General features: G+C 50.2%; 1 protein-coding gene across 13 annotated transcripts in view; it reads right to left on the bottom strand.

The window, feature by feature from the left end:
- Positions 1–15205, bottom strand: part of RAP1GAP2 (RAP1 GTPase activating protein 2) — a 287489-nt gene that overhangs the window by 65543 nt on the left and 206741 nt on the right. For 9 of the 13 annotated variants that reach the window (XM_016931197.4, XM_016931192.4, XM_054669909.2 and 6 more), the window contains 5 exons: positions 13485–13520; positions 8583–8627; positions 7835–7867; positions 7222–7434; positions 5529–5632 (listed from right to left, as the gene is read on the bottom strand). In XM_016931197.4, the coding sequence (XP_016786686.3) occupies positions 5529–5632; positions 7222–7434; positions 7835–7867; positions 8583–8627; positions 13485–13520 (431 nt within the window). The remainder of the gene's footprint in view (positions 1–5528; positions 5633–7221; positions 7435–7834; positions 7868–8582; positions 8628–13484; positions 13521–15205) is intronic. The other 4 variants (XM_054669907.2, XM_016931196.4, XM_016931191.4 and 1 more) reach the window with 1 other exon arrangement.

Below are 15205 nucleotides of genomic sequence, written 5' to 3'. Positions count from 1 at the left end.
CATCCAGCAGAGAGCTTGCTCTTTGAAATGTATTTAGATTTACTTTGTGGTTCAGAAGTTCCTAATTATAGCTGGTATCGATAATTACCTACAAGTAACTTAGTTACATAGGTTGACTGATTGATGGATTGATTGACTTAATTTATTTATTTAAAAACAGGGTCTTGTTCTGTCACCCAGGCTGTAGTGCAGTGGCACAATCATGGCTCATTGTAGCCTCGACCTCCCAGGCTCAAGCAATCCTCCTGCCTCAGCCTCCTGAGTAGCTGGGACCACAGGTGTGTGCCACTTCACTCAGCTAATTTTTTTTTAAGAGATGGGGTCACCCTATGTTGCCCAGGCTGGTCTTGAACTCCTGGGCTCAAGTGATCCTCCCGCCTCAGCCTCCCAAAGTGCTAGGATTATAGGCATGAGCCACTGTGCCTAGCCAAGATTTTAAAAAATAAAATCTTAAAAACAGCCCAATTTAAAAAGAAGCAAAGCTTATAAACAGTTCATAGCAAATAAATAGAAGCAGTTCTTAAATATATGAAGAGATGTCCAACATGATTCATATTAAGATTATAAATTTAAACAACACTAAATACTATTCTCATCTATCAGACTGGCAAAAATCCAAGTGTTTGACATGACATTCTACTGAAGAGGCTTTGGAATAAGCAGCACTTTGATACATTGCTGGTGAAAGTTCGAATTTACACAGCCCCTACAGAGGGCAATTTAACGTTATCTATCAAAATACAAATGCATTTATGTTTAAATCTAGCTATCTCATCTGAGAAACTATCATAATCCATAAAAACTGAGTCTGCACAAGGTCATTCATTTAATCATTATTGTGTTACCAAAATATTGGCAATGGTCATTAACAAGGGACGTATTATTATTATTATTATTATTTTTTTTTTTTGAGACAGAGTCTCACTCTGTCGCCCAGGCCAAAGTGCAGTGGCGCCAAATCGGCTCACTGCAACCTCCGTCTCCCAGGTTCAAGTGATTCTCCTGCCTCAGCCTCCCGAGTAGCTAGGGTTACAGATGCATGTCACCACGCCCGGCTAATTTTTGTATTTTTAGTAGAGACAGGGTTTTGCCATGTTAGCCAGGCTGGTCTTAAACTCCTGACCTCAGGTGAGCCATCTGCGTTGGCCTCCCAAAGTGCTGAGATTACAGGCGTGAACCACCATGCCCGGCCCAGGGGATGTATTAAATAAATTATTTCACATCCATGCAATGGAATACCATCCAGCAGTAAAATAAATTAAGACATTCTCTATATGCTAATACGGAAAAATCTCTGAGAAGCAAGTTACAGAATTCTACAGAATCCTGTGGAAATAAGGAAGGAAATAAGAATATATATATTTAGGCCAGACACGGTGACTCATGCCTGTAATCCCAGCACTTTGGGAGGCAGAGGAGGGCGGATCACCTGAGGTCAGGAGTTCGGGACAAGCCTGGCCAACACAGCGAAACCCCGTCTCTACTGAAAATACAAAAAAATTAGCCAGGTGTGGTGGCATGAGCCTGTAGTCCCAGCTACTTGGGAGTCTGAGGCAGGACAATCACTTGAACCTGGGAGGTGGAGGTTGCAATAAACCAAGATTGCACCACTGCACTCTATCCTGGGCAACAGAGTGAGACTCCATCTCAAAAAAAAAAAAAAAAAAAGGAATATATATATTTACACATCTTTACATATCTTATTTATTTATTTATTGTGTGTGTGTGTGTTTCAAATGGTTGGGTTGGAGCCTGGAAGTCTAGGTTTTGGTTTTTGTTTGTTGGGCTTTTTTGTTTGTTTTTGCTTTGCTTTACTTTGTTTTAAAGATCCAAAATGATTCTGATGTAGCAGGTCCACAGAAAACCACTGATCTACTATGCAGTCAATTTGTGTAAATATTCCAAAGGCAATTGAAAAGAAGTAAAATCTGTTAGAGGATCAAAGTCTGATAGTTAGATACAGAAACAGATAGATAGATATATATATATAGAGAGAGAGAGAGAGAGAGAAATATGTATATAATTGATATTAATGAGATGAATAAATGTCATTTCTAACCCTAGTATTGATATGTCAAGTGATGTGTGTTAAAAATCTACCATTACAATTGTATTCTGTGAATTTTTCCATAATCATTACATACATGTGTACATATACATATACTGTTATAATATATACTACTGACAATATAAAATATCATTATTGATTTTACCTTTTATGAAAAGATGGATAATAGCCCTCTTTATCACACTGATTGCTTTTTTGCCTTGAATTCTACTTTTCTATATTAATATTGCCAATCCCGCTTTCTCTTTGTATTTGACTTTTCTAATTTTTTTCTTAACAATTTTCAAATATTCTGAGTTACTTTCTTTAATAAAATATAGATCAATTTGTGTAGGTTTTTTGGAGAGATGACCCAAATCGAGAATCTTTGTTGTTTAACAATCGAATTTAACTCATTTATATTTATTATCATCACATATGTACGCACACTTCTATCATATTTCTTTATTATTCCTTTGTTTTCTTTTTCTACAGACAAAGTGTGTTTTCTTTGTTTTCTCTTACTATTTGGAATGCTTCCATTCTACCACTAGTAACTTTATATCTATGAAATACTAAATTTTCATCAAAGTACATCCAGCAATTAGTTTCCTTTCATTGATTTTGTCTGTTAATGGGTGAGTCATTTTGATTTTCAGATTTAAGTCTTCAATCAGCTTGACAACATCAATTATCCATATGTGTAATTCCTGCTCACTACCCTCCATATTCATCATCATCTCACTCATCATTTTAAAGTTGTGTTTCCTTTGAATTATGTGAGAGTTTCTTAAGCTTGTTCCCCATATTAATAACTGGATTTTCTACAAAGTAGATTCTGCTTTGTACTGCTTCATATACTATTTAAAATTCTTTTTGGCCATTTTTATTTTATTATCTCCCTAACTTAACCAGCAACTGTTTTCTCCCATTCTGTTGGCTCACTGTATCTTTTCTTTCTTAGTGTGTATTTTTTCTAGAGGTTTGTGGAAAATTCAAAGTTAATAAATCTCTCAAATTCACCTGGCTTTCTGTAAAAGTAAATACTTTTCAGAACTCTGTTATTCTCTAACTAGTTTATGCTTTTTTAGGGGCAGAATCTCTTCTTTTACAAACCCATAAAACTTCTTCTTTATATCCAAACTTGAAACAGAAGAAATCTACACAGGCTTGTTGTCTCCAAACTGTGGGTAGATTCTTCTTGGCTACTCTCATGGCACACACAGGCTGTTAGAATACTTAGATCTTAGACTGGAGAGCTGCTTGTTATAAATTTGGGACATCAATTAAAAAATCCAGAAGCCTATGGGGAATGAGGAAGAAGTTTGGACAGTAGTCACTGCCAGCAGGGGAATTTCATCTCTGGATAATTTCTTCTTTGTGTCTGGCAAAGCTGCTAAACTGTGGAGCCAATTTTTTATGTCTGGTTTCCAATTTGGCCTGGCAATCACTCCAAGTACATGATGTGACTGCCCAACTTCCAAGCTGGTGTACGGCTTCTCGTCACCACCCTACCCACTAGCTTTCTATCTGGGAGAGCCACATTTGAGCTTGCTGGGCTTCCTGGGGCATTGATTTCAATGCTGTTGACCCACGACAACAAAAGTAATTCTATGTGGAAAGATCCCTGTCTATTCCAGGGCTCACTCTCACTCCTAAAGAGGACAGGATTCTTCTAGAATCTCCAACTTCATATATTCCCATACGACATTGCTTTTTGTTGTGGTGGTTGTTGTTGTCGTCGTTGTTGTTGTTGAGACAGAGTCTCACTCTGTCGCCCAGGCTGGAGTGCAGTGGTGTGATCCTTGCTCACTGCAACCTCTGCTTCCTGGGTTCAGGTGATTCTCCTGCCTCAGCCTCCTGAGTAGCTGGGACTACAGGCAACCGCCACCACGCCCGGCTAATTTTTTTTTGTATTTTTAGTAGAGACAGGGTTTCACCATCTTAGCCAGGATGGTCTCGATCTCCTGACCTCGCGATCCGCCCACCTTGACCTCCCAAAGTGCTGGGATTACAGGCGTGAGCCACCATGCCTGGCCACAACACTGCTTTCTAAGGAAGAGAAACTGGGTTCAACTCTCAATATTCACCTACTTTTAGTCCTAACTGCCCCCATAGATTACAAAACAAAAACAAAAAACCATCAAAGTACGTGTTGCGTGCCTGGCATCTTTCTTAGCTTCCAGCCCCGAAGCAGCATTTCCAGTCCTAATGTAGGATACAGTATTAGAAAAAGGGGGTTAGATCTTTGTATTCCATTGTCATCTTATTCAAAAATCCTACCCAGTCTTGGTCTGATTTTTATTAAGGTAGCAATTTTCTTCACAGAGGTTCACCTAGCTGGAAATCCTATTTGGAGTCGGAGATCCAGGTATTAACCTCTCAGAAAATTGGCTCTTGCTATTTAATTGACTCTTCTATGCCTTGCAAATATGATTTCCAGCCAAGTGAACCTCTGTAGAGAAAATTGCTTCCTTTCTTGATAAGAAACAAACTAAGATTGGATGGGTGCTGATGACATCCTGAAGCCACGGACCCCCACCTTTCCCAAAGTGGGGTTATATGTCCTTATTCCCTCCAATATTTATCTCAAAATTTGGGCAGGAAAAAAAAATGTGATTGCTCTTTTCCAAATATCTTTATGAATTTTCCATTAGACTCCACAAATAAGGATTGAGAGCCTGACAGGTTCACTGCATTCTGCTAAGCACCACCCCACCAGGGACAGAGATAAATAAGACACAGATTCCTTCGTGCCCCCATAGCAACCTGCGCATATTGCTAAAATCATACCCGTGACACACATTAAATTCATGAAACCATATGCCTTTCAGAGAACAGGGACCAAGTCTCAGCCATCATGGTATCTCTAACACCTATCGCAGTTCCTGGTACAGAGGAGGTTTTACAAAACATGTTAGCTTAACCAAACAGAAACCAGTTCCAGCTCCTGCCCTTGAGAAGGTCACAATCCAGAGAGAGGTGCCCTGGCTTCCGCTATAAATCAGTGCTCCTGTTGTGAACATCAGTGCATCTCAGGGAACCCAGCCCATACAACAAACACACAGGGCACTACCTTTCCTGGCAAGGTGTATACCACAGGCAGCACTCTGGTGAACCCTCTCCCAGGACTCGGAGCTGCGTCTCAGCAGTATGAGTCACACTGAACCATCCCTGCTTTTCTTCCCGTCTTCCTCAGAGCCATGGACTTGTAAGAAAGAGGGGCAGGAAGGGGTACAGTCTGGGTGACCTTGAGACCTGGATGCCCCTCTGACTGTCAGCTAACTGGTGGAGCGCGTGGGTCTCCCTGCTAGGCAACTTCAGACACAGCCCCAGGATTCCAGCAGGCCTGTCCCCGCCAGCCAGTGCACCCAGACCAGACTGGTCAGTCTGGTATTTCTGAGTCCCATCCCAGCCCCCAGAGCCCCGATGAGAGCCCTGCCTGGAAGAGAAGTGGCCTCAAGCAACGCAACAGCCCTACCTCAGGATGATCCGGAGGTACTCGATCCCCTCTGCTTCCTCGCACTTGACGGACAGGATCAAGTTCCCCAGGCTGCTGCCAGTACAGTAAAAGTTTAGATGATCCTAAAAACAGAAACTGAGTGTGAGCAGGAAGGAGGAAGAAACCTTCCAGATATGTTCCCCCTAAACCACCTCCTTCACCAGGAGAAGCCCCACAGCAACAAGGAAGAGAAGGATGCTACTGATGACAAAGACGACGACATTAACAGGTACCGACGGCCGGATCCTCAGGAGGCGCCAGGCACCGTGCCAGGGGCTTAATACCCACTATCTCCTTCAGTCCTGACCACAGCTGTATCCGGGAGAGAACATCATCCCCGTTTCACAGATGGGAAAACCAATGGTCAGGGGGGTTAAGTCACTGCCCAGGATCACACGACGAGTAAGGGACAGATCCAGGAACGCACATCTGTCTTGACTCTGAAGGGCAAGTTCTTAACCACAAGATACTGAGTCCACGTTCTCATTCCCATGGGGCGGCCCTCACCAGTTCACACTATCTGGGGCAAGACAGCAAGGAGGAACCCTGGCACCTCCACCCAGGGGAGCTGGGAGGTGTCCTGAGCCAGTGGGTCACTCCCTGGCTCGGGGAACACGGGCGAAAAACACAGCTCCCCAGACCTGCTGGATCAGACTGAGGCCCTGGAATCTGCATGCTAACAAGACCCAGGGGCTCTGAGGCAGCCTCCCGTCACGTGAGACTCTGCAAAGCGGCCTCAGGCTACAGATTTCTGGAATCTGCCCTCAGTACATCAAGAACCTGGTAAATCTGAAGGGCAGAATCTATTCTTTTAAATTTAACTTTGTCACTTTTAAGCAATCAGAGGCTCGCAGACACTATCCCGTACAAGCACTCAGAGGACCTGCCTGAATGAGGATGGAGAGATTTGCGTGATTTAGATGGAAACAGAGACTTCTTGAGGTGTGAGAACATATTTTTCCTTGAACAGTCAAAACTCCACCCACCGTCCTTCACCCCAAACACTACCCATTCCATCGCCTCCCGAAACATTTGCGGGGGGTGGTCCCCACAAGGACTCATGGCACTGGGCCTCCCTGACTCTTACATGGCTCCCCTGCCCCGTCCCCTATCCCAGGACAGAGCCCCTCAGACCTCTCCAACTAAGACAGCAGCAGGCAGCAACAAAAGGACAGGCTAGGAAGGAGGTAAGAGGCCAAGGAAAAGGGGGGCACTCTGCCCTACCCCCACCCCCGCCAGCTCCTCTCCCCCAGGGCCCCCAGCCCCTCCCCCAACCCCCGCCAGCTCCTCTGTCCCCCAAGCCTCCCCCAGCCTCACCCCCACCCCCGCCAGCTCTTCTCTCCCCCAACCTCCCCCAGCCTCTCCCCCCACCCCCGCCAGCTCCTCTGTCCCCCAAGCCTCCCCCAGCCTCACCCCCACCCCCGGCAGCTCCTCTCCCACAGCCTCCCCCAGCCTCACCCCCACCCCCGGCAGCTCCTCTCCCACAGCCTCCCCCAGCCTCTCCCCATCCCCTACCGCCTGGTACCTCCTCTCTCCCAGCGTCCCCAGCCTCTGCCCCCAACCCCCAGCAGCTCCTCTACCCCAGCCTCCCCCGGGCTCTCCCCCAACCCCCAGCAGCTCCTCTCCCCCAGCCCCTCCCCCCACCCCCCGCAGCGCCTCTCCCCAGCCTCACCTTCCCCAGGAAGTGCCTCCGGTAGGCCCTGGCTTCACCCTTGCACTCGAGCTTGTAGCCAAATGTGTTGGGGCTGAGGTTGTCCTCTTCCTCCTCCTCACAGATGCTGCTCCCCAGCGATGTTGGGGTGCCCACGTTCTCCGGGTCCTCAATCCAATAGCCCCCAAACTGTGGCAGGATGACCTGAGGGTACGGGCCTCCCTTCTCCACAACCTGAAGGCAGAGGGAGGGTCGTGCGCTGCAGCGGGCCCTGGGACCGCAGGGGAGGGAGGGGGCCGGTGGCGGTGTCCCCTCTGTGCTGCTCCCAGGAGTGGGGCCTGGTACCCACTGGTACTTGAGGCCAAAGGCAGTGACATGAACCCCTCCTCCAAGCCCCACAACACCTCCAGCTTCATTCGCCAACCCTGTAGCCCCAGGGCTGAAAGGCCTAGATGAGCACCCCCAACTTAACACATGGAGAAGCTGAGGTTACAAAGGCAAAGACAGGAAGAGAGGTCCCAGGCCCAGGGTTCTCTCCCCTGGGGGGCTGGGCACAGGCCATCGCCATCATTTCCCCAGGGACGGGACCCAGAGCAGGCTGCAGGGCAGGTGGGAGTGAGGGGAGGGCACCTACCTCGTCGATGCTGGGGTATGGGATATAGTCGTCCTGCAAGACAAACCAGATGATGCCACCGTTAGTCCCGGCAGTGCCCGTAAAGTCTGACCACTGTTTCCAGGTCTTGCAAGGGGGATATGTTGTGGGGGGGGCTTTGAGGGAGGAACATTCGATGGAAGAACAGCTCAGAATCAGCTCTGGAATCTAACATCCCCCATGTTCTTCTCCAAACCGACAGAACCCAAACATAAACCTGCCAGCTGATGATGCAGTGTCCGAAGGCGCTGAACTTCTCACCCCTCATAATACCAGCTTCTCATCCTAGAACGCTCATTCCGGAAAACGACCCCTAGTCTCCCCCAGCACCCCTTTCCAGGCAGGCGGACTGACCTCCAAGTGATAAGCGGCACCCCTGGGTTGGGAAGCTGAGAGCTGACTGCCCACTGGAACCTGGGGCACAGAGCCTGACACCCTTACACACTGCACAGGGTAGGGAAGAGCTGGGCCAAACGGCCAAGCCTGAGGTCCCACCGAGGCCTCCACCCCCAGCCTGCTCTGAAGCTGTCCTAAGGCATCAAGCCAGGACCCCTCTGCTGCCCACCGTGCACTGGTCTAACAAGGCAGTCATGAAGCGGCCTGTGGTGCGAGTCAGAGTTAGACAGGTGTGAGACAGAAGACCCCAGCACCCCGGCAGCCCCTCCTGCCTTCCTCTCGCCCTAGCCCCTCACCAGGGCCGTCTGGCCACTCCCTCACCCACCCAGCCCACCTTGTTCTTCTGGGGTCCCGGCTTCTGCTCTTCAAGCTTGATCCCCTATAGAAACAAGGAAAACAGGATCCACAGAAAAGCAAAGGTCAGAAGACAGGGCCAGATAAAGAGCACCTGGCCTCACAGGGGGTTAGTAACAAGAGCAGCAGCAAAAGCTGGCCCGTGCTGGGCCTGCACACATCACACCTGGCCAGGGGCGGGCCTCACAGCAGCCTCAGGTGAGGCACCAGCGCCGCTGGGCTAACAGCATAGACTTGAGCCAGATCGCCGGGGTTCAAATCCCAACGCTGCCACCTATCAGCCTGATGACCTTGGCACGTCACAGTAACCTCTCTGTGACTCAGTGTTCTCATCTGTAAAATGGGAATGATGATGGCATCGACTATGGTGGTGAAGGTTAAAGGTTAACAATGGGTTGAGCACCTGGAACACTGACTGGTATATAATAAATGCTGTGGGTCATTATCATCATGAAGGAGGCGGTATTATCATTCAAAGCTTAAATAGCTGTCTTGTCGGACACAGTGGCTCACGCCTGTAATCGCAGCACTTTGGGAGGCCAAGACGGGCAGATTACCTGAGGTCAGGAGCTCAAGACCAGCCTGACCAACATGGAGAAACCCTGTCTCTACTAAAAATACAAAATTAGCCGGGCGTGGTGGCACATGCCTGTAATCCCAGCTACTCAGGAGGCTGAGGCGGGAGAATTGCTTGAACCCGGGAGGCAGAGGTTGCAGTGAGCCGAGATCGCACCATTGCACTTCAGCCTGGGCAACAAGAGCGAAACTCCGTCTCAAAAAAAAAAAAAAAAAAAAAAATCCTTAGGGTCACAGAGCCAGTAAGGGAAGGGAAACATAGGAAGTCATGCCTGTTGGTGTCGGAGCCAGCGCTCTAGACCCCATGCCAACAGGCCTTCAAGGGACAGGCAGGAGGCCTGGTGCTGGCCCTCACTCTGCTGCGAACTTACTATTTGTGACCCTTGACAAAGCGTAGCCTCTTGGAGCCCCCAGTGTCATCTGTAAAATGAGGATTAGACACTCACCTTTCATCTCACTAATGGAAGGATGACTGCAAGGATCAGATATGATGCCCGGGACTGGACTAAGGGAGTTTATCTACAGGTATCTGAAGAATTCACTTCTGGGGAGCAGTGCCCTGTCCAACAGTTTTGTTTGTTTGTTTGTTTGTTTTTGAGACGGAGTCTCTCTCTATTGCCCAGGCTGGAGTGCAGTGGTATGATCTCGGCTTACTGCAACCTCCACCTCCCAGGTTCAAGCAATTCTCCTGCCTCAGCCTCCCGAGTAGCTGAGATTACAGGCATGTACCACCACGCCCAGCTAATGTTTGTATTTTCAGTAGAGACGAGGTTTCACCATGTTGGCCAGGCTGGTCTCGAACTCCTGACCTCAGGTGATCCACCCGCCTTGGCTTCCCAAAGTGCTGGGATTATAGGCGTGAGCCACTGCACCCAGCCTCTTCTTTTTTTTTGAGATGGAGTTTCATTCTTGTTGCCCAGGCTGGAGTGCAGTGGTGGGATCTCGGTTCACTGCAACCTCCACCTCCCGCGTTCAAGTGATTCTCCTGCCTCAGCCTCCCAAGTAACTGGGATTACAGGCATGTGCCACCATGCCCAGCTAGTTTTTTGCATTTTTAGTAGAGACGGGGTTTCGCCATGTTGCCCAGGCTGGTCTTGAACTCCCAACCTCAGGTGATCCACCCGCCTCAGCCTCCCAAAGTGCTGGGATTACAGGCGTGAGCCACTGCGCCTGGCCCCGGTCCAGCAGTTCTATCACTGAGTTCTGACTTAACCGTGTTGTGCAGGAGGGGAACACGTGGTGTTTCCAAGACTATCTGAGAAAATCGGGTGACAGTACGAGACGGTACACAAACTAGAAGAAACAGGTCCCCTCTGAAGCAGAAGGAGTCCAGAAGCAGCGTCTGCCTGGTCACAACACTAAGGCACAGGGATTTTGACCTTCCCAAGCCAGCTCTCTGTGGCCTCCTTTGAAACTCACAGCACTTTCCACCAGCGAGGACACTGGGGCCCCAGAAGGAGGCTGCTTGCCTAAGGTCACACAGCCAGTGAGTGGCGGGGCCTAGATTTGAAGCCGGGTCACGGGCTCACCAAGCGCGTGACGTACCCCACACTCTGTGGACAGCAGGGCTCCTGTTAACTGGGTGGATTGACATGCAGCCTCTGCGGACTTCCCTGGGCTGAGTCGCCTTGCAGCATTGCTCAGGAGGGCGTGGGAGGGCCGTTCCCACTGGACAGGCGCTCCCCTCACACACACACAAAGCCACCTGGGTGGCCCTACAGACCCTGTCCCAGTTGGCACACTGGGCAGATGGCGGGTGGGGGCAGTGAGGGCAGGAGTCTGTTTTGTTTGGCCTGCATTAGTCATCCCTGTCTGGGAACAGCCCCGAGGGCAGGAGAGCAAACTTCCTCCCATCCCCTCCCCACGCCACTCCCTCCCCTAATAACCTACCGCAGAGCCACTGCCCAGCAAGGGGCCCTCTCTCCTCCATGTGCTATTTTGCTAGAGGTATTGTCTTTTTTTGTTGTTTTTTTTTTGAGATGGAGTCTTGCTCTGCCATCCAGGCTGAATGCAGTGGCGCAATCTCGGCTCACTGCAGCCTCCACCTCCCGGGTTCAAGAGATTCCCCTGCCTCAGCCTCCCAAGTAGCTGGGATTACAGGTGTGTGCCACCACACCCAGCTAATTTTTCTATTTTTAGTAGAGACAGGGTTTCACCATGTTGGCCAGGCTGGTCTCAAACTCCTGACCTCAGGCGATCCACCTGCCTCGACCTCCCAAGTGCTGGGATGACAGGTGTGAGCCACCGCACCTGGCCACAATAGGTATTATCTTTATTTCCCCTTCTCCCCTCAGTGAAGAAATTAAGGCTCAGAAGGGGAAACCGACTTGACTGAAGATACTCAGCTAGAAAGCGTCAGGGTTAGAACCTGAACCCAGGACTGAAGGAATCCAAAGCTTCTGCCTTCTCCCAGTTCCCAGACTCTTGAGCTAGGTATCGGGAATCCCGGATTCCAGTTTCAGCTCTTCACAACTAGCAAAGTGACCCGGGCGCTTCACTGCTCTGAGCTTCAGTTTCCACAAGTGCAAGATGAAGAGAGATGGAGCCCAGGCTCAAGGCCCACGCAGGCACTCCATGGCCAGCAGTGCCCCATACATGAGCTTCTTACTAACAGTGAACCCTCTGAGGCTGGGCCCAGGGGGCACATGGTAGGGACTTAAACACCCAGAAATTTGGCTTCAACAGTCTCAAATGAAAGGGAACAGGCATGCCACCCACGGGGATCAGCCATTGCACAGACAGAGGGAGAATAAAACAAGACCGCTACCCTAGAAAGCACCCGATCTAGATGAACAGACAAGCCCTGCAGCCTCTACACAACAGGACACTCTGAGGCTGGCTAACTGGGGCTGAATGCTGTGCTCAGAGAGACCCTGTGTGGGGCAAAGTTGTGGGAAGGGGACTCCAGCTGGGGGAGAAGGAAGAGAGGATCTGAGGAGCAACCGGAGAGAAGGCTGGGGGGGCTGCAAACCCCCTGCCAGCTTCCCAGAGTGCCAGGATCCCACTGACTAGGGGCGAAAATCCCAGCTGTGCTCCAAGCAATGGAGCACTTGATTATATACCATCTCCCACCCCTCACTGTGAGGCACATGCCAGCCTGGTTTCCGCAAGCTGATGATAAGTTCCCTAAATACGTAGAAGATGAGTCTGTCATCTACACGCTGCTGGGCACAGAGGACGATTTTAATAACTGGCTCTCGGTGACACGGCAGTAACAATACTTTCCCTTCAAACAGCGTCTCCCCTCCCTCCCCACCCTCAGGGACACCTGGCTGCTTGACCCACATCTCAGGACTGCCGTGGGTGCTATATTTGCCCCTCCTCCTAGGACTTCCAGACCATTATTGCAGAATCTTCCTCCCTTGAGCCTAGAGCACCTACTTACGGTAAAAACTATCATGACATAATGGCTGGACTCTGGCTCTGAAGCTACTTATGAGCCACGCACCCTTTGAGTGCTGCCTTTAATTGTTCTGTGCCTCAATTTTCTCACCTGTCCTATGGTGATAATAATAATAATAATAATATACCTACTTCTGAAGGCCTTAGCAGGAAGAAATGACGCCTGTCAATCTCTGAGCCCAGTGAAGTGCCTGAGCTACAGGTGTATTATCAGCATTGTCTTCCCAGTCTTCCCGCCCATGTCAATGAACCCTTCTGGGCCTCTGCACATGCTCCCCAGGACAGCAGCTCTTACCTGGGAGCCCTGACCCTGGTGAGGAATAGCGAAGAACCCCCAAACCCACATCACACACCAACTTTTATGTAGTGTCTACCAAGTATTTACACCGGTTATCTCATTTCACCCCAACCGCCATGTAAGTGGGTGCATTCATTCTTATTTATTTATGGAGGCTTAGCACAGGAAAGGAACTGGTGCTAGTAAGTGTCTGGTGCAGGATTTGAACCCAGGCCAGCCTCCCACCCCACCCCTCTGCCTCCCTATGCAAGATGACTCCTCCAAGAAGCAGCTAGTTCTTTCAGGCCTTCCTTCCGGCTCGTTCCAGGAGCAATGGACCCTTCAAACCCTCCTCCACATCCACAGGGCTTACGGCCTCCCCAGCTGCCCTGCTGGGGAAGTTCTGCTTTTATCCTCCCTGTCCCTCCGCAGGAGTCTTCCTAAAGTGCTCCGTACCCCTCAACAGCAAAATGGCCTCAGGTTGTCTGGGCCAAGGGGATGCAATTGTCTCTACTCTGCCCCTCCGTCCAGGGCACCCGGCTTCTGCCCGTGGGTTCTGCCTGGTCCCTATGCCACCCACATCTGGGGCTGGGCTTCTTCCCCGCCATGGTGGGGGTACGTACTCACCTGCATTTTCTCCAGCATCTCAAAGAACTCCGACGACTGAAAGACAAAAGCAGGGGGACAGAAAGACAGGGATCAGCCGGGAGGTCCACAGCAAAAGCCTCTTCCTCACCAACTATCAGGAAGCTGAGCCTGGGGCTTCCCCAGGGACAAAATTCATTTGGATCAACAGAGAAGATAATTTGATTTTGCCTTTGCAGGGCTAGAAGGCCAAACACCCCATACAACAGGAGAGAGGCTAAGGCACGCCTGGGCTGGCAAATGAATGGTGCTGGGGGAGCAGACACTCAGCCTCTGTCAAGGAAAGGGGCCTGCCGGCCCCTGGGAAGAGCCAAATTCCACAAACGCCTGTCGTCCTCGGGATTCAGCCTCCGGCAGGAGCCATATTTAGGATGTTTTCAACCCAACAGTGGAGCCAAGCTGTCCAACACAAGCGGCATTCCACACCCTGATACAGAAAACCAACCGGTGAAAGCAGGGTCGCTGTGGCCACAGCAGCCAGGGAAGGAGGGGGAGGGCCTGCTATGCCACCTCTGCCTCTGCCTGCCCGGTCCCCTGCCCGCAAGGCACCACTCTGGCACCCTAAAGCTGGTGAAGCAAAGCCTGAACACCATTGAACCGAGGCCTCCAGGGGCCTAGAGGGATTTTTTTTTCTTTTTTTTTTTTTTGAGACAGAGTCTCGCTCTGTCACCCAGGCTGGAGTGCAGTGGCACAATCTCAGCTCACTGCAAGCTCCGCCTCCCGGGTTCACGCCATTCTCCTGCCTCAGCCTCCCGAGTAGCTGGAACTACAGGACCCACCACCATGCCCGGCTAATTTTTTTGTATTTTTAGTAGAGACGGGGTTTCACCATGTTGGCCAGGATGGTCTCGATCTCCTGACCTTGTGATCCTCCTGCCTTGGCCTTCCAAAGTGCTGGGATTACAGGCATGAGCTACCACGCCCAGCCTAGATGGGTTATTTTTAAATCCCAATTGCACTTGTCCAAACCTTTGACCTACTTTGGTGCCACCCTTGTGTATCCAGGAAAAACAAAAAGGAGAAAAGGGAAGCAGAATGGAAGCATGAGGAGCTGGCAACTCTACCCCAACAAAACACACAGAGGCCACCCCACTTCCTATCCCCTGAAAACAGCTACTCCTCCTCAGACTAATGTCACTGCCCACATCTGGGCACCGCGAAGCCGGGAGGTAATGAGTGCCCAGAACAGACAGTCCCCAGTGAAGACGAGAGAAAAGAAAGCAAGGATGAGGAACAGTGTGTGTGTCCTCGGTTCTTCTTCAGGCAGAGGTGGGGCCTCCAAGCACTCTTCCTACCTCTGCAGGCACCCATGGGCCAGAACTGCCTGGAGCTCCCACTGCTCCCAGAATTCCCAGACCCGCCCTGGGAAGGAGCCTGGTGAAGTCCCCGGAGAGACCCAGCCCTGCTGTTGACTCCAGACAACCTCTGTCAGGCCAAAGCCAGCGTGTCAGAGGCAAAAAGCTCTGACCTACCAGCAGTTCAGGATCTGGCATCTAGAAACCCCACGTATGAATGTACAGGGGTGGGCTTAGGGCACCCGCGCCCAACTCCCTTGACCAGAAGTGAGCCACCAAACATCCAGATGCCAAACCTCCTCTTCCAACTTGCTCAGGTGCACGTGCACCACCCACGCGGGGCATTCTTACCATCTCCAGGCTTAGGAGACCAGGATTAGCAGACGTAAAGAGCTTATACCAATCAAT

Source organism: Pan troglodytes, chromosome 19 (assembly GCF_028858775.2).
Source record: "Pan troglodytes isolate AG18354 chromosome 19, NHGRI_mPanTro3-v2.0_pri, whole genome shotgun sequence".
Classification (NCBI taxonomy): Eukaryota; Metazoa; Chordata; class Mammalia; order Primates; family Hominidae; genus Pan; species Pan troglodytes.
The sequence above is the reverse complement of the archived record's forward strand: the minus strand, read 5'-3'. Positions and strand labels throughout refer to the sequence as shown.